This window comes from Moschus berezovskii, chromosome 20 (assembly GCF_049115385.1).
Source record: "Moschus berezovskii isolate FMDL1 chromosome 20, NW_MosBer_1.0, whole genome shotgun sequence".
In the NCBI taxonomy this organism is placed as follows: Eukaryota; Metazoa; Chordata; class Mammalia; order Artiodactyla; family Moschidae; genus Moschus; species Moschus berezovskii.
The window spans coordinates 59300896-59320945 of NC_142479.1; the positions used below are offsets into that span (position 1 = coordinate 59300896).

The window sequence follows — 20050 nt, forward strand, 5'->3', positions numbered from 1 at the left end:
AGAAAATCAAAATCCCCAAGTATTTGGATATTAATATACTCCTAAGTGGGCTTCCCTGGTAGCTCAGATGGTAAAGCATCTGCCTACAATGCGGGAGACCTGGGTTCGATCCCTGGGTTGGGAAGATCCCCTGGAGAAGGAAATGGCAACCCACTCCAGTATTCATGCCTGGAAAATTTCTTGGACCGAGAAGCCTGGTGGGCTGCAGTCCATGGGGTCGCAAAGAGTCGGACACAACTACGCAACTTCACTTCATACTCCTAAGTAGCCTTTAGGTTGGAGAATCACAAGATATTAGAAAATATTTTAAACTGAAATAATAGAAACAAAATGTAACAAAACTTGTAGTATATAAAGATACGCATTTAAAAACTTTAGGATACATACATTAGAAAATCTGAAAAATTAATGATCCAAATATTCATCTCAGTGCAGGAGACACAGGAAACTGGATTGGATTCCTGGGTCAGGGAGGTCCTCTGGAGTAGAAAATGGCAACCCACTCCAGTATTCTTGCCTGGGAAATTCCATGGACAGAGGAGCCTGGTGGGTGATAGATAGGCCGTGGTATCGCAAAGAGTCAGACACGACTTAGTGATTGAGCACACTCGCATTTACTCCTGTATCCTCTGCACCTGGGACAAACTCTGCTATTAGTAAGTGTTCAATAAATTTTTACTGCCTGAATAAATGGCCTCCTAACAGGGCTCTGCTTCCACTTTTGCCTCCTGTGGTCTGTTTACACAGAATCCAGAGTGACCCTTGTAAAACGTGAATCTGGTCCTTTTTATTCTATGCCCAAAAAGTTTGTTCAGATTTTTTTATAGGCTATTGTGGAAAACCTAAACAAACTTTTTGGCCAGCCCAGTATTTTTCTGCTCTCAATCTTCTACTGTATCCCCCAAATTTAACAGTAAATCTGAAATCCTTACCATGACCAGAAAGGGGCTACCTGATCTGACCCCTTAGTGCCTCTCCTGTATCATTTCCTGCCCCTCTCCCTTTCACTGCAGCCTTCCAGCAACACTGGCCTTCCTGTCATTCCTCAGACACATAAAACATTCATTTATACTAAAATGTTCTTCCACATAACTCACTTCCTCACTTTATCCAGTGTTCTACTCAAATGTTATCTCCTCAGTAAGGCCTTCCTTAGTTGTTTTATCTAATAGCCCCTGCCTGTCACTGTATCCCCTTACCCTGCTTTATAGCTCTTATCATTAACTTATTACATGACATATTTAGTTGTGAGGGGTTGTTTGATCTCATACAAGAAGGTAAGCTTCATGATGACAGGGATTGATTTTTTTTTTCTGTTCATAACTAATTTACATTGTAACCATGTCAGTATCATGTGATCTGAATAGAAAATGAAAATGATATATGTTGAGGGCTTTTTAAAAATTGGTATAAATAAAACATGTATTTTACTTATGAGTTTTTGATATTGATGTCAGGTTAAAATATGACTGCTATAATAATGACCAAGCAACATGACATTACAATCTGAGAATTTGCCAAGGACCATGTTGTTTCTAAAACACTACATTTCTTCAGGTGCTAAAATTTATATTGGGTTGCTTTTGAGATGCCTTATTGTCACAGCATGCTTCAGTGACTTCTGAATTAAGTCCCACGTCAATAGAGTGTGCCTTACTTGTGCATTTACTACATGATTCATCATAAAATAAGTAAATGAGTAGTATCATTGATTTAATGTATTAAAGAGATGCCATAATAGAAAAGTCACTGAACCAGAAGGTAGAAAATCTGTGTTCTGGTTCCAGCTCTACCACCTACCATTTTGTAAATTTGGACGTGTCGCTTAACCTCTCTCAGCTTTAGGTTTTTCAAAGTTAATAGTAACTAACATTAAATAAGTGTTTACTATGTATAATCATTGTACTGATGGCTTTATTTACACTGCTTCATTTAAGCTTCCTTAGAACTCAATGTGGTAGAGTCCTTTTAATATTTCAATTTTCAGATAGGAAAAAAAAACACTACCAGAAAGTGATGGAGTAGTATTCAAATCCAGGCAGTCTGCTTTTACAATATATGTTCTCAATAGCTACACCAAACCAGTCTAGAGTAATATGAAATAATGACAGGATTGTTGTGAAGATCAAGTTAAATCATGAATACAAAAGCACTTTGTAAGCTGTAAAATGTCATGCAAACAAAGATATAAAACAATATGTAATATAATTAGTATGTAAATATATTCAGAAACTGTATGAGTTGGGGGAAATTGCTTCTTAGCTTTTATATTTAGTGTAGTTTTTATACCTCATACTTGGTGATAAGGAGAAATGAGGTAGTAACATTTTTTTAAAAAAAAACTTTAACTTTGAAACATTAAACAAATGTAAGTTAGTAATAATTAAACTACATGATAGCCTGCTTGAAATGTAATATACCATGACACTGTCTTGGAACCACCTAAGAAAGTGGCTGAATTGATCACTGGAATTTCTAGTCTTAGGAAGATTATTAGTGACTTTTCTTCTGTGCTAAAGAACATACTAACAAAGATATGCTTTGTTTAAGAACACCTATAGTGATGGTGTCCTCAGAGCAGTATTAATAATGACAGAATCCAGCACACACAAGTTAGCATATACAGTTTTTTTTGCAAAAGACAAGATACTCAAAGTGATATTCAGCTGACCACTGTATTTTCTTTTCTCTGTAGTTTCTGGAGTATTAGGATGTAGGACCTTGAAAAGATCCAGATTGGGAGTTTGGGATCCAATGGGATCAATGGGAAAACCACCGAAAGGTTTTAGAAGTAGAGTGGCTTAATTAGGTGTCCATTTTAGCCTATAGTATGGCGAGTAAATAATTTTGTCTTTCTGTGCCTAAAAGAAATTTCTGTATCTCATTAACTAGCCTCCTTAAGTAAATATAAGGCTTGCCTTTAAATTCACAAGCCATGAAACAAATTTTCTGCTTTCTGAATGAGTTGATCTTTAAGCTTTGCTTTTACAGTTAAAGCTTTTAAAGCATACATTCTGTGATAAATGCTTTATTTTCCAGAAAATAACTTGCAGTAAAAATTACATGTCATTTGAGCTTAACCTTCACTTTTGCTGTATTATGAATATAATAGTTTCCTTTCTCAGAGAACAGACTGAGAATCTTGTCTGAAAATGGAAATGAGTTATCATAGAAGTAATAGATTCATACCAAAATGAAACTTTTTTGGTATGGAATGACTATAGATATATCTAATGTAAAAAGATTCTAGTACAATTCTAATAAAATCCCCACATGTTTCTTAAACTGAGAATGAGGCGGTTAAAAATTGCTATGCCATATTCTAACTAGGGAGGATTCTAATTTAGTAAGACTGGGGTGGGGTTCAGTATCTGTCAGTTTTGTAGTAAAACTTGATTTTTACATTCCACAGGTATTTCTGCAAGCCCTCCTCATGCTCTAATAGACTAACATCATTTTGTAGAAATAGAGGAAATTACAAAGAAATTGAAACTCTTCCCTCCAATGGTGAAAAATTATGTAGAAGAGAAATGGCATAGATTTGAGGACTTATTGTATTATTAAGAAGAATCAGTTTCTTATATTAGTTATATGATTGAAAAGATTTGCTTGATTGCAGTGTTCTGAGAATGTCATTTATGCTTGGTTGAGTTGCATGTATCTTTTATATCCTGGTTATAACATTTAAATTAAAATCAAAACCTGGATTCAACACAGATAATTAAATATAGGGGATTGCATCTGGCATTCATTTGGGGATGAGTCAAAGAGCCTTAATATTCTCATATCCAGTGATCAACATATTTTCCAATCAAGTTATAAAATGTAACTCTTCAATTTATCAAAGAGATTATGAGTAGACTCTATATGTAAAGAAATTGAAATGCTTTTTTTTTAAATGTCAAATTTATCATTAGTCCTCCTTCATTTAATTCTGCCATTGACCAGTTACTGTTTTGAAAAGGAAAAAATTTCTTAAGTGTTCGAAAAAACATATACTTTCATTCATTATTTCATGAATTTATTTGGGTAGAAAGAGCTAAAGAAAATGAATTGTCATTAAACTAAGTAAACCAGAATATATTACCATTAGTCTTTTTGGTGATTATTCATTGCATCCCATCAAAAATGTAAAAAGGAGGTAACTTCAGGTATAAGAGTCACTCAGTGATCTGTCTGTAATCAGTTTTTACAGAGAAATTATTTTGTTTGTATTAAATTAATATTATTCTACTTCATTTGACAAACTTTTAAATGGGCATTTTCCCTACATTCATTTATTACCTCTGATAAGCCACCTATGTATAATAAAAAGCCCATCTATATTTGCATTAAGAACTTTAGTTTTATTACTCCTTGGCTGCAAAGATTTTTTTTTCTATCCAAAGAAAATTATTAGTAAGACTAAGTTCTAAGCCTTCAGAAAATTTTTGTTGATTGAAAGCAGCAAGAAAAATTTTTGATGAATAAGAAAATCATCTATTAATTCATAGCAATGATAAAGACTATTTGTCACTGTAAATTTACTAGGCAGAATAAACAGACCACAGTCTCTGCTCATGTCAAATTTATCAAATTTCACCTTAATTATAGAACACAGAATGCTTTATCCCGGAAAGCAAAAACAAACAGAACCTAATAGCTGTAAAAGCTGTGCATGTAGATATTTTTTTTCTTTTTGTTTTCAAAGCATATGTTTTACCATAAGATACACTTTCACTTAACAGCTGATCAGCTTATCTTATTTTTCATTTCAATTTTTCAGACCTCAGCAATCACCCAGCGGATAAGTCCCTGTTCCACCTTGACTAGCAGCACTGCCTCTCCACCAGCCAGTAGCCCCTGTTCCACTCTCCCACCAGTCAGTACAAATGCGACCGCCAAGGACGGCAGCTATGGGGCTGTCACGAGTCCAACCTCTACCCTTGAAAGCAGAGATAGTGGAATCATTGGTGAGTTGGTTTATATACTAATCATTCTGTGTCTTTTTTCTTTTTGTAATAATTATACAAGCTTTAGGTTTTCAAAAATTCTGCTTTTGAGTTATTGAGATATATTTATATATATGTTTAAAATATGTGTCCTTTTCTTTTTAAAGTTGCTATAGAGAGACATAAAGCATAAAAAAAAAAAATAGAGGTGCCCCTCCCTGCTTAACCAGTCCTTTAAAGACATTATCTCACTGATCGTACAAAACTCTGAGATTGTCTACTTTATGAAAATAAAATACCCTGAGTGAGCAAGAAGTAAATAAATAAAGATACTATCTGGTGAAAGAAGGGGTGAATAGAAAAAGTTCTTTCTACTGCTTCTTGTAAATTCACTTACATCATCCATCTACCAACAGAAGTCGTTCAGAAAAAGTTCATTTCTCACTAAACTAGTAGAGTTTCTTGGTATTTCTCAGTTTGTCATATACTTACTGCCTGTTGTATGCTTGTTAAGGGGAGTCAGTCACATGGAAATGAGGAAAGTTTGGGAAAAGAATCTGAAGAAAAGAAATGCAAAGGGGGAAAACAAGACTGAGCACAGAATCTTAGGGAACATTCTAATTGATCAGGGGGAGGTGAGAGGTGTGAGAATGAGCCAGTGGATACAGAAATGGAGTAATCAGACAAACAGGAGAAAAAACAAGGCAGTGTGTTTTATGAAATAGTCCTAATATTTCCTGAGAATGCGGAATAAGTGGATTTACTTTGGGAACAGTTAACATAGTTTCAGGGAGAAGGCAATGGCACCCCACTCCAGTATTCTTGCCTGGAAAATTCCATGGATGGAGGAGCCTGGTAGACTGCAGTCCATGGACATGACTAAGCGACTTCACTTCCACTTTTCACTTTCATGCATTGGAGAAGGAAATGGCAACCCACTCCAGTGTTCTTGCCTGGAGAATCCCAGGGATGGTGCAGCCTGGTGGGCTGCCGTCTATGGGGTCGCACAGAGTCGGAACATGACTGAAGTGACTTAGCAGCATAGTGTTACCAGTGCCAAGGAAGGTAAAGATTTCAGGGAAGGGGTGAGGAAAGGCTGCTCAACAAATGACAGACACTGAAGAGGGCAGAAAAATGGAAATAAGACAATAAAATATTTTTTCCCCATTTGGCTTGCTTCTGCTGCTGCTAAGTCACTTCAGTCGTGTCCAACTCTGTGCGACCCCATAGACGGCAACCTACCAGGCTCTCCCTGGGATTCTCCAGGCAAGAACACTGGAGTGGGTTGCCATTTCCTTCTCCGATGTGTGAAAGTGAAGTCGCTCAGTTGTGTCCGACCCTTCGCAACCCCATGGACTGCAGCTTACCAGGCTCCTCTGTCCATGGGATTTTCCAGGCAAGAGTACTGGAGTGGGTTGCCATTGCCTTCTTGGCTTGCTTCTAGAGGTTATCAAATCAAAATATTTGTTTAGATGTTATGGCAAATAATTTAATGCCATGTCAACTAAGCATATCTCTTTCACTTGAATATATATCAGCATGTGAATTTATTCATTTTAAATAATGAGCCAATAAAAAGAATAGTGTTACAGGATGCAAAATTAACATACAAAAACCAGTTTCATTTCTATACACTGACAATAGATAACCCAAAAAAAAGTTAAAAAAACAATTCCACTACAATAGCATCAAAAAGAATAAAATACTTAGGAGTAAATTTAACCAAGCAGGTAAAAGACTTGTACACTAGATATTATAAAGCATTACTGAAGACATTTTAAAAAGACTTAAATAATTAGAAATACGTCCTGTTCATGGATTGGTAAAATGATAGTATTTCTCAAAGCAATCTGTAGAATCATTGAAATCCCTATCATAATCCCAACAAAGTTCTTTGCAGGAACACCGATTCTAAAATTCACATGGAATCTCAAAGGACCATGAATAGACAAAACAGTTTTGAAAAAGGGAACAAAGTTGGAAGACTCAAACTTCCTAATTTTAAAATTTACTCCAAAGCTCCTTAAAGGCAGGATTCCTATCTAATAATTTTATATACTCTCAGTATTTAACATAGTTTCTAACTTGTGATTTCTTTATATGAGGAGTATTTATGAAGACACTATCATTAAATGGCTAAATATTTTAACAAAACAAAATATGTTGATAAAATATGATTAAAAGTAGCCTTTTTTCCTAATCTCTGAAATAATGTGTAGAAAATTGGAATTATCTGTTTCTTGACCGTTTAGTAGGCTCTGTCGGACATGACTGAGCGACTGAACTGAACTGAACCATTAAAGTGGACTTCTCTGATGGCTCAAGCAGGTAAAAAATCCTCCTGTAATATAGGAGACGTGGGTTTGAGTCCTGCTTCGGAAAGATCCTGATATTTTCTTCATGCAGATTTTTTAAACTACTACTTCAATGTATTTAATACTATAGGACTTTAAAATATTTTTCCTTCTTGAATATGTTTTCCTTAATAATGTTTTAAATCTTTTTCATATTTACTTGCATAAAATTGTCTAAAATATTCTTATTGTGACATCACCATCTACCCAGGAACCCAAGCTAGAAAGCCAAGGGGAATCCTTGCCTCCTTCTTTCCCCTGTATTTATCATCCCTGTATTGTCTTTTCATCTCTCCTAGTATTGCCTTCATAATCCTCATTATTTTAGACCTAGATTAATACAGATCTAACTGTTCTCTCTGCCTTTTTCTTCTTGTCCTTTCTAAGTCTGTTTTTCCCACAGCCACCAAAGTAAATTAACTGAAAAATGATTACTACTTTGATTCTGTTATCTGTAAGGTGCAGTAATCTACCTGGAAACCAAATCTGATTAGATCACTCCTGATCTATCCACAGCCAGTTTCTCCAGCCTTTAATCCCACTACTAGAGTCTAACATTAGATTTTGTGGTAACCTGACACATTCCAGTTTTTCACCTCTATACTTTTGCCCGTATTAATCATTCTGCCTGTAATCTCCTCTCTTCCTCTTAAATTTGATTAACTCCTACGTACTTTTAAGAATCGCCTTAGGTATTCAGTTACCACTGCCACCACCACCTCTCTTCATTTCTCCACTCCACCTCCTCTCCAGTACCTATTACTATTCCATGTTCCCAGATACAGCATATCTGTATCATTGCATTTAACACTAGTATTATAATCCCTTTGAGAGCCTGCTTTTCATCCTTAGACTATTTAATTTCTTGTTAGGAGAAAGTGTGCCTTATTCATCCATATCTGTAGTGCCTAGTCCAATAACTGAAAATGTGGTAGCATGGTAGGCGCTCAGTAAATATTTATAAAAACGAAAGAAAGCTTAAGAGTAAAAGGATGGGAGATGAAGGATGACTGACCTGGCACTTGCAGTTACTCTTTGGACAGTGTTTAGAGTGACCATTGGGTACAAGATGGGACATTATTATTAAATTTTTTATAGTAGAGTTTAGAATTCTCCATTGACTATTCTCCTGTGTTCTCTATATGATTCATTTTGGCACAGTGACTTTTATAATCTCTAGCCAAACCTCTTCCTGGGTTCTTCTGTTGGTATTATTAGTGTCTGTAACTGCATGTCATCAATATTGCCATACCAAAAAAAATTACTTTAGAAATGTATTTATTCAAGCAGTGGGCATGGTGCTGACAGATTGGACAAAATCCGTTTACAAGTACATTCTCAGTGGAAGCTTAACATGTCAGTGGATGTTCAAAATAAATGTTCATAATGTTCTGAAATTAAAAATGAGATTCCCACTTTGACATATAACAGTGTTCCTCATTTTTTGCTGGTATATTTCTAAAATTGTGTTCCTTGCAAAAGTAAGTACCTTTGTGGATAACAGAGCTAATCTGGAAAATAATAAACTTCCATTATTTAGTGTATATAAATACTGAAACAGATTTACTTGAAAAATCATGAGACAAGAGAATAATGTCTTCTGCTTCTAAAATTACTTACATTGTAGAGTAGTTATCAAATTATACATGTGCAGCTTATCTTGAGAAACAACTTGTTTATCTTTAGTTTTTTTTCATTGCATTTGAGTTAGAAGAAAACTGTATGTGGCATAAGTAATAATAGTCAAAGATATGTTTAAGTATTGTCCCCACTGATTATAGAAATATCTGCTTTTCCAAATTAAATACTGCTTACATTTCAAACAATAACATCTATTGTTTGTTAGTGTACCATTTTTAAATCTTGCCCCATCAGCAAAAAACACAAAAGCTATTAAAAGTGATCATTTGAATTATTCACTTTTATTCCTTTATATATCAGTCAGTTCAGTGTGAATTCCTTTTGACTACATTTTGCAACTGTAGCGATCAGAATTTTAGTGATTGCTTCCACCTGTGGGGTTGCACAGAGTCAGACACGACTGAAGCGACTTAGCAGCAGCAGCAGCACCACTTTCATAGCTTGCCAAAATATGTAGAATTCTAGTTATAAAATCAGAATTTTAGAAATGCAGGCTTCTGGAATTTTTAAGTCTTATAAGTGTAAAATGTTCCTCTCGGATTCTAAAGGATTGGAAATAGCTATGACTTCTTATATTCTCTGTGATCTGAATTCACCCCATACATGATTTAATTTCTACCATCGAAAGCATTCTCTGTAGCAGTCATAGCTTCTCTCTCTTCAAACTCACAGCTTTCTTAACTATGTGGTAAAATATCACTGACATGATTGTCGGGTATTTACAGTATAATTTCATATTTGTGACTCTATTTTATTGGTATTAATTTAATGGTATGATGCGCTTATATATGTGCCTAGGTAGATACCAGTAACTGCGTATAATCTATCAGCTATAAATAACTTCAAGCAAAAGTCCTAATAATCATAAACTCTGAGATACACATCATTTTTGTAGCCTATCCTCTTTCACGTGAAGTTTTAATAGTGGTCTGTTTTGGCATTGTGTTTAGTAAAACAAATTTAAGCATGGATCCATTTTGTTTTGGCCTTTGTTTATTTGGGGATTCACAGTTCCTTCCAGAAAGGTATATTTCTTGAATTCCCCCTTTTAATCAAATCTCGGGGTTTTGTTTTGTTTTGTCTTTAGTTCCTGATTTATTGCCAAATTTGGTCTTATATCTTTTAGCCTTGTATCACTTAACACCGAGGAAAATTAAATGCCTACAGCTTTACTTGTTCAGTGATTTTTTTTTTCCCTAATATTTCACATTAGTAACTAAAAAGCAAAATCAGAAACTCCTCATCAAAGACCCTTGTTCCTTTAGTAACATATATTCTAGTAGGCAGGGCTTCCCAGGTGACACAGTGGTAAAGAATCTTTCTGCAATTCAGGAGACCTGGGTTCTACCCCTGAGTTGGGAAGATTCCTTGGAGAAGAGAATGGCTACTCACTCCAGTATTCTTGCCTGGAGAATTCTATGGATAGAGGAGCCTGGTCCATGCGGTCGCAAAGAGTCACTGAATGACTGAATGACACACACACACGCACACACTTTCCAGTAGGGTGTAATGTGTTCTCTGGTCCAGATTGTCACATTTAAGAAGTCACTCTTCTGAGTCACAAACTGAGCATTAGATAATTTTTCATGTTTTCTACAACCTGTTTTCAGAATTGTGCAATTGTATCTTCACTAAGTCCTTCCAGTTATTGTGCAAGTGACTCTGTCATCCTTGGTGGTGGTTTACTTGCTCAGTCGTGTCCGACTCTTTGCAACCCCATGGACTGTAGCCCACCAGGCTCCTCTGACCATGGGATTTCACAGGCAAGAATACTGGAGTGGGTTGCCATGGCCTTCTCCAGGGGATCTTCCCCTTCCAGGGACTGAACCTGATTCTCCTGCATTGCATGTGGATTCTTCACCAACTGAGCCACCAAGGAAGGTTCACCTTCTAATTACTTAGCACTAATAAATTTTGGTAGTTATGTTGCGTGAATATTTGTCTGTCTGGACCCTACCTGTTTAAATGATCAAGAAGACCAGAGCATTTCCCTTGCATGATTAACCTAACTAATATAATAATAACAATGGCAACAACCATTGATTGAGTACAGAGTATGAGGCAGGTTGTTGTTGTTTAGGCAGGTACCATTATTTAATTCTTACAGTCATCTTATAAGAAAATAGAGTAAAAGAGTTCCCAGGATCAAATAATTGAAAAGATACGTAAGACTCCACAGAAAAATTCTTAGAAAAAGTTTTTAGTAAAGATACAGTCCAGCAGGCGAAAAAGAATTCAAGTAAGCACAGAGGACCCAAGACCCTCCCAGGTGGAGTTCTCCAGGTTCCTTTTTAATCAAATAGGATGGATGCACTATGTCCCCAGAGTGTAAATCACCAAGATTTGTATAAGGAATCTTGGTTTCAGGAGAGCTCCCCAAAAGTTGACAGTGAAGCTTTCTTTTTATCTGTCTCTGGTCCCATGGCTAAGCCAGGCTGTCTAAGTACTCCACGTGTAAGCTGTCAATAAACAACTAGACCTGGGTGCTACCTGGGGAATTTCAAACTTTAAACAGCAAATTATAAGTCATTAGTTATCCCAGTTGACTTTATCTTGGCTAAGAGTCAGTTCCAGACTTCCAGTCATCCCTAGAGATAAGTATAGGACTGGCCCAGTCTAGCTGTAAATTAACTCTGTCTTACATAATAGTATAATAATCTTTCTTAGACTTAGAAAACTGGGGTTCAAAAATAATTGGTCCCAGATCACACAGATGTTAAGAGGCAAAGCCAAAATTCAAGTTCAGGTCTGTATAACTTCAAAACCCATGGTCCTGATTATTACAAAACACTGCATAGTTCTAAATCATTCTCTCTCAGAACAGATTACCTAAGACCATTATCCAGCATTAAAAACTTAGTCTTTATCAACAAAAGCAGAGTAGCGAATCAGGATAAAAATGATTACTATCAGATTTCCAAAAAAAATGATTACTATTGCTATTACTGGAAGCATGATTTCTGGGCCCCTTAGGACTGACACAGAGGCCAGAATAAGAAATGTTAAGCTTTTTTGAAAAATTATTGCTGTTGGTTTTAAAATATTATTGACAACAAGCAAGTGTGCCTATATCCGTGTATCAATCCGTTTACAGAGGGTATATTTTATGGTATGTAAATTATACCTCAATAAAGCTTTTTTAATATATGGAGTTAATTTTATTCACAATGAGCCTATTTATAAGCCTGTAATTCCTACTTCCTCACACTGTCTTACTGTCCTATATGGCTGTTTCAGCACTTCTTTATACTGAGATAGCGATTTTTTTTCTATATCAAGGAAAGAAATGCAGAAAGTCTCAGAAAAATCTCTTTAGTTAGTTACAACTCAGTATTTTCCCACCATTCTTTGTTCCACCTGGAAATGATTAGATCTAAAGAATTAAAGTAGGGACTAAATGATTAGATCTAAATGATTAGATCTAAAGAATTAAAGAATAGGTCTATTGGAAAACAGATACGTATATTTTTCAATGAGAGGCCATGTCTTCCTCTTCAACTCCATTCATAGAAACTTTGCACATACGAGTTGTTAATTCATGTAGGCCAACATCTGATATATAGATTGTGTGGGCTTTAGACTTGAAATTTTTAGTTACCACATGAATCAAAAATATTGTTGCATTCTCTGATGCTTCATTCACTTTGGTAACTTTAAATTGTATGATATGGTCTCACTATAGAGGAATTCAGTTCAGTTCTGTTCAGTTCAGTCGCTCAGTCGTGTCCAACTCTTTGTGACCCCATGAATCACAGCACGCCAGGCCTTCCTGTCCATCACCAACTCCCAGAGTTCACTCAAACTCATGTCCATCGAGTCGGTGATGCCATCCAGCCATCTCATTCTCTGTCGTCCCCGTCTCCTCCCACCCCCAATCCCTCCCAGCATCAGAGTCTCTTCCAGTGAGTCAACTCTTTGCATGAGGTGGCCAAAGTATTGGAGTTTCAGCTTTAGCCTCAGTCCTTCCAATGAATACCCAGGATTGATCTCCTTTAGAATGGACTGGTTGAATCTCCTTGCAGTCCAAGGGACTCTCAAGAGTCTTCTCCAGCACCACAGTTCAAAAGCATCAATTCTTCTGTGCTCAGCTTTCTTCACAGTCCAACTCTCACATCCATACATGACCACGGGAAAAACCATAGCCCTGACTAGACGGACCTTTGTTGGCAAAGTAACGTCTCTGTTTTTTAACATGCTATCTAGGTTGGTCATAACTTTCCTTCCAAGGAGTAAGCATCTTTTAATTTCATGGCTACAATCACTCCGCAGTGATTTTGGAGCCCAGAAAAATAAAAGTCTGACACTGTTTCCCCATCTATTTGCCATGAAGTGATGGGACCAGATGCCATGATCTTTGTTTTCTGAATGTTGAGCTTCAAGCCAACTTTTTCACTCTCCTCTTTCACTTTCATCAAGAGGCTTTTTAGTTCCTCTTCACTTTCTGCCGTAAGGGTGGTGTCATCTGCATATCTGAGGTTATTGATATTTCTCCCGGCAATCTTGATTCCAGCTTGTGCTTCTTCCAGCGCAGCATTCCTCATGATGTACTCTGCATATAAGTTAAATAATAGTTGAGTAAAATAGAAGCATCCGTTAAATAATATATAGATATTAGCATGTTGTTATTAAAAATAGCATTTCATTTTGTGATTCTTCTTTTTTTTTCTTGGTATGGCCTCTTCTGCCACAGAATTGTCCTTTTTCTGGGATTAATGATTTAGGACCTATCTTGTTCACCACTGTACTCTGACACAAACTAGTTGCTCAATAAAATTTTATTGACTAGATAATTGAATGAAATTAACTCAAAGTCACCATGCTCTGGGAAAAGCATCAGTGAAGCAGAAATGTACAAAATTCCTCAATGGGAATGTATCCCCAGAGACTCTTAACTTCTGGTACCTTTTGTGAGTTGTCTGTTTTCACTCTGGTCCCCAGTGGTTCTGGACCATTGAGCATCCAATAAAACTTAAGTTATTCATCCTCTCAACAGATACATGTTGATCATAGTTTAAACTGTGTGCCAGAGCCTAGATACATTTCTATTTAGTGAGAAAGGGCAGAGGATACTTCGGGTTCAAAAAACAAATGAAGTGTGAAGTATCAGGTTTGGTTTATGTAGATAGTACATTTAAAGTGCAAAATGACATCAGTGCTCTTCTTGGGAAACTAGATGTCTTCTTTGTCTTTACTTTAAATACCATGACCATAGATGTCCTTCCTTGTTGTAAACTTCATCATTTAAATGATAAAATAGGGTCCACAGGCCACTGAATATTTCTGTCTTTGTACCATGAATTCAAAGTTTCTTAGATCTTTTCACCACCATAATTTTTATTACAAATTATTTTTATTTTATAAAATAAATTATATTTTATTTATAAATTATTTTATTTTTATTATAAATTTCATAATTTTTATTGATAGACCTCATGTTTTTAAAAAAATTTTTCACATCACACTGTGCATCATCAGATAGTTTATATCTCATTTTTATTTATCAAACATATATATGTATGATGTGTTTATGTATCATGTTGTTGTTGTTATTGAATTGCTCAGTCATGTCCAACTCTTTGTGACCCTGTGGACGATAGCCCTCCAGGCTCCACTGTCCATGGAATTCTCCAGGCAAGAATACTGGAGTGGGTAGCCGTTCTCTTCTCCAGGGGATCTTCCTGACACAGGAATCAAACCCTTGTCTCCTGCATCTCCTGTTGGCAGGCAGATTCTTTACCACTGAGCCACTTGAGAAGTGTTACATTATGTGTGTGTGTGTGTGTGTGTGTGTATGCGCCAAAATTTCTGTTCAACATGTAGATAACTAGTGTTATCACCCCTGATGTAACTGCAGCTAAGTTTATAGAAGCTTGACGTTTTAGTTAGCTGGTCACCAGTAAACATATTATTTCTTAGAAATTACTTGGAATATTGAAAATAGTGAAACCAATAACTACCTTCTCAGACCTTTGAAAGGTGTAGTGTTTCAGTGTTTGGAACCTACTGAATGTGCTCATGGTTTATCTGGGAAGAAGGGCTATATTTCTGGAATATATACCAGGGTAAGACTACACAGATACAAGTGAACCTTAGCCAACTCTTGATTTGGAACCTAAGGATGAAAACTTCTGCTGGGACATACCACCAAAAAAAAAAAAAAAACAGACATGAAAGGCAAAGGGTTAAATAACAGACACTTTCCATGTGGATCAGTCCTTTGGGAAACAGAAGTTTGCATTCTCCATCTTTGAGTATACTGACCCTAGCAGCTGTGTGAACTCCAAACTTCTAGCTAAGAATACAAAGTCAGATGAATCACGGTATCTTTATCCCAAACGAAATTATACTTCAGTCAGATTTTTCTGAAAGAAAAATGTTGAAATGTATTTTAAATGAGACAGTTTCCATAAATTAGGATAAGAAACATGCATCTGTTTAAAAAGAACACCCACAGTCACATAAACACATAATATAAATATACACTATATACTATCACTGAACATATTCAGAGATTATAAAATATGCTGTAGAATACATAAAATCTCATTGGAGAAGGTGTAACATTGTTTTTGGTGGCAGAAAGGTTGTGATCCATTGGGCTGTTTATGACTGAAAGTCTGAATATATTAAATGAATTTTTAATTAAGAATGGAAGAGAGGGTAGCTATTCAAGAAGTCTGTGTAGTGTTTCCTCATTTAGACAGATTCTTTCTCTGTATTAGGTAGGGTCTACTTAAGGACTGTCTATATGCTCTAATCCTTTGTTACATGTAAATGGCCAGGAAATAATTTAAGTGAGGAAAAATATAGGATAAAAAGAGTATAAAGACCCTTTTGATATCTTTGACACTGTCCAGCAATCCATGAAAAGTATGTAAATTCCCTTTTGATGGAATCCTGAAATTTTTAGCATTGATAGGCCCTAGTTGTAAGTCCTGTAGCACTGATACATGAATTTCTTTAATTCATTCAAATAAGAGTTGTTAAAGTAAATATATTGGAATCTATGTGAAAGAAAGTTATATTTTGGTTTCAGTTATTTAATTTCATGATGGAGGTACTTCCCTGGTGGTCCAGTGGCTAAGACTCTGAGCTCCCAATGCAGGGGACCTTGCTTTGATCCCTGGTCAGGGAAACTAGAGCCCACATGCCTCAGCTAAGAGTTTGCATGCCACTCCTAGAGATACCACATGCAGCAACTAATGATCCTGCATGCTGAAACTTAAGACCCAGTGCAGCCAAATAAATTTTTTAAATTAAAAATAAATAAATTTCATGATGGAGATGAAATGATCATCGTAACCTTTTAAAGATAATGTTACTAATGTTTTTATTATCTAGTCATGCATTTGGGTAATTATAAACAGATTAATCTCTCGGTTTTCATTTTACTCTTTTTCAGCTACCTTGACAAGCTATTCTGAAAACATGGAACGCACAAAATATGTCGGGGAAAGCAGTAAAGAATTAGGATCTGGAGGAAACCTAAAGCCTTGGCAGTCTCAAAAATCCAGCATGGATTCCTGTTTGTATCGAGTAGATGAAAACATGACAGCATCCACCTACAGTCTGAATAAGATACCAGAGAGGAATTTGGAAACCGTTTTATCACAATCAGTACAGTCTATTCCTCTTTATCTTATGCCACGGCCAAACTCGGTAGCAGGTAAGTTTTATTTTTTAAATCACTATTTTATTGGCATATGTACTGAAATTAAGATTAATTCTGCTCTTACAATATTTAAATTTTCCATTTATTTTCTTCAACTAAGCTATTATTTTGTGTTTGGGTAATATACTTGTGTGTATCTTTTTGAACCTGGGGAAGGGTTCATGTTCCTTAAGTGACATTTTAATTCTGCTTCCAAAATACAGTTATAAAAACATGCATAAAATCAAAAAGGGGCTTCCCGGGTGGTGCTAGTGGTAAAGAACCCGCTTGCCAATGCAGGAGATGTAAGAGACTCAGACTCGATCCCTGGGTCTGGAAGATCCCCTGGAGAAGGGCATGGCAACCCACTCCAGTATTCTTGTCTGGAGAATCCCATGGACAGAGGAGCCCAGAGGGCTTCTCTCCATAGGGTTGCAGAGTTGGACATAACTGAAGTGATTTAGCACCCAAAATCTAAAAGAGAACCTATAAAGTATATTGTCAGACTCTTCAAAGTCTTTTCCCACATCAAATGTCTTTTGAAGGATTTCAATTTGAGATTTTAGGTTTTAAAAACTTTGGTTTTAAAAATATAATGTGGGAATTCCCTGGGGTCTAGTGGTTAGAATTTCACACTTTCACTGCCAAAGGCCCAAGTGTGATCCCTGGTCGGGGAACTAAGATTCCACAAGCTGTGCAGTGCAGCAAAAAAAAAAAAAAGTTATTAAATTGAAGCATATTTCAGTAAAATTTACATTATCAGAAATCATCACCTATAGTTTGAGAGTGTGGCAGAACAGGCAGCAAGAATTAACTTCCCCATTCAAATAGCTAGGTATTTTCGCAGTACTCTGGCTATATTATCACCAGGTACCTACATTGCCTGAGAATAACTCAGACACCACTAGCAGTCTCAGTCATAAGGGGGTGGTACAGAAGATGAGTGGCTGGAATATGAAGCCATTATTCTTTAGCAGCTGTTCAGAACTACGTCAAGGTATTTAACCCAGCTAAGTTGCTGTCTAATAATTGAGACCAAGACTTTTGCAGAACAGTCGGGCACTCTGACATTATCAAAATGAACCATCGTATCCGGACCTGGTCCAGGCTACAAAGTCAAAGTTACATTTGTCTCTCTTACTTACCTGATGAGTGCCTCGATAGGTTTATCCCACTGACACAAGATAATAAAATACTTATTGTAGGCAAGAGCTCCTATTTTCCAGATGAAATTGTTTATGTTATGCAGATGATAATGCAATGCTTCTTGACTTCCCCATCTCCCTTCTGAACCTTTTCTAAGTCACTACTCTTTGTTCCATCCTCTGGGAGACCATCAGCATCTGTCATCAGATGTGATTATGAGGAGAATGGCTCATCCAGAACATCAGTGACTGTGGAAAGTGTTAATACTCATTTCTCAAAGAGTGTTCACTTCTATATAATGACAAAATTTTCTCTCCTAGGTTCTTTCAAATACGATGATCCCCAACCATGATTTCATTTTAGAATCCTAGAATGCTATAACTTATGAGAAATTGCTAGGTAAATTCAGTCTATCCGAAAGAGAAGCATTTAGATCCTTACTTACATAAAAATGGAAACTATATTTACCAACCTTCATGGTGCATCCCAATTTACTTCTTAACTAAGCTGCAGTGACTCCTAAGAGAATTCTGGCTCTGTTGAGAACGGATCTGAGCACTTCTTAGGAAACAGAAGTATAAGCTTCTTTTGTTCTCTTTTGAGTTTACTGAAGAGACTATAAATTATTTCCTTTCTTGAGCATACATGTCTGTCGAGATTCATTATTTCACCCAAGGCAAATACTAACATTTGTTGTGGTTGTTTAGTCATTAAGTCGTGTCTGACTCTTTTATGACCCCGTGGACTGTAACTTACCAGGCTCCTCTGTCCATGGGATTTCCAGGAAAGCAATACTGGAGTGGGTTGCTATTCCCTTTTCCAGGGGATCTTCCTGACCCAGGGATCAAACCCGCGTCTCCTGAAAAGGCAGGCAGATTCTATACCACTGAGCCACCAGGGAAACCCAATACTAACTTCAGGTTTTACAAAAAGTTGCCCACATGTCCATCAACAGACTGGATGAATGGTGTACAACAAAGAAAAAGAATGTACTACTACTGCAGACAACATCACGGAGAGTGCATACTGTTTGAAGTATATATATTTATATAAAGTTCAGAAAAACAGCCAAAGCTATGGCACTTCTATGGTGAAAAACTGAAGTAGTGGTTACCTTTGGTGGGAATATCAATTAAGGAAGCCTTCTCTATATTGATCTGAATGGTGGTTGCCTTGGTGTATACACAGATAAAAATTTATTGAGCTGAGCATGTAAGATTTATGTACTTTATGTATGTAAACTATACCTCAACCTAAAAAATATATAAAGTATATGTTTAGATTCTTGTCTTTCTAAAAGGGTTTTCCCTTGTCTTTGGTTTAGAAATAGCAGTCCTAGGTGACATAACTAGATCTTTGAAAAAATACCTATTTTTTAGTGCTGATTAAAAATATTCAGATAATTTCAACAACTAGATGATTTGCTTAAAGCTATCAGAAGTTTGTTTCTTTTTATTGCAAATAGTATTCCATTGTATACCTATAGCTCCTTTTATCTGTCCATCTCCAGTTGATGGACACTGAGGGTTTTTGTTTTTGTTTTTGTTTTTCATTTTTTAGCTATTCTGAATACTGCTGCTATGAACATTCTTGTGCAAGTCTTTGAGCAGATACGTGTTTTCATTTCTCTTGAATAGATATCTGGTATTGGAATTGCTAGATCATAGGGTAAATTTATGTTTAGCTTTAAAGAAACTGCCAAAGCATTTTCCAGTGTCTGCACCGCCCGCAGTGTCTGAGGGTCCCTGTTTCTGTGCCTCCTCTCTACCGTTTGTTATTGTCTCACCTCTTATGGCTATTCTAGCAGATGTGAAATGCTGTCTTGTTGTGGTTTTAATTTGCATTTTCCTAGTGACTAATGATGGTGAGCTTATTTTGTGTGCTTTTTAGCTCTTCATATGTCTTCTTTGGTGAAATATCCATTTTTTAATGGGTCCTCTGTCTCCCTATTATTAAATTGTAAGAATTTGTTGTATATTCTGTATACAAATCTTTATCAGAGATATGTTTGCAAAATATTTTCACACAGTCTGTTGCTTATCATTTTGTTTTCTTATTGGTATATTTTGAAACATAAAACATTTTAAATGTTTTATGCCTTTTTTGAAGTATACTTGATTTACAGTGTTTCCAGTGTACAACAAAAGTATTTCAGTTATTCATATATATTTGTATACATTCTTTTTCAGATTCTTTTCCATCATAGGTTATTATAAGATACTTAATATAGTCCCCTGTGCTATACAGTGGGTCCTTATTGGTTATCTATTTTTTATATAAAGTGTGTATCTGTTTATCCCAAGTTTCAAATTTTTCCCTCCCCCGCT

The 20050-nt window shown here is 36.1% G+C and overlaps 1 protein-coding gene across 7 annotated transcripts in view; it reads left to right on the plus strand.

The window, feature by feature from the left end:
- TANC2 (tetratricopeptide repeat, ankyrin repeat and coiled-coil containing 2) overlaps window positions 1-20050 on the plus strand; it is a 369078-nt gene that overhangs the window by 223051 nt on the left and 125977 nt on the right. For all 7 annotated transcript variants that reach the window (XM_088829199.1, XM_055408159.2, XM_088829197.1 and 4 more), the window contains 2 exons: window positions 4766-4952; window positions 16329-16592. In XM_088829199.1, the coding sequence (XP_088685325.1) occupies window positions 4766-4952; window positions 16329-16592 (451 nt within the window). The remainder of the gene's footprint in view (window positions 1-4765; window positions 4953-16328; window positions 16593-20050) is intronic.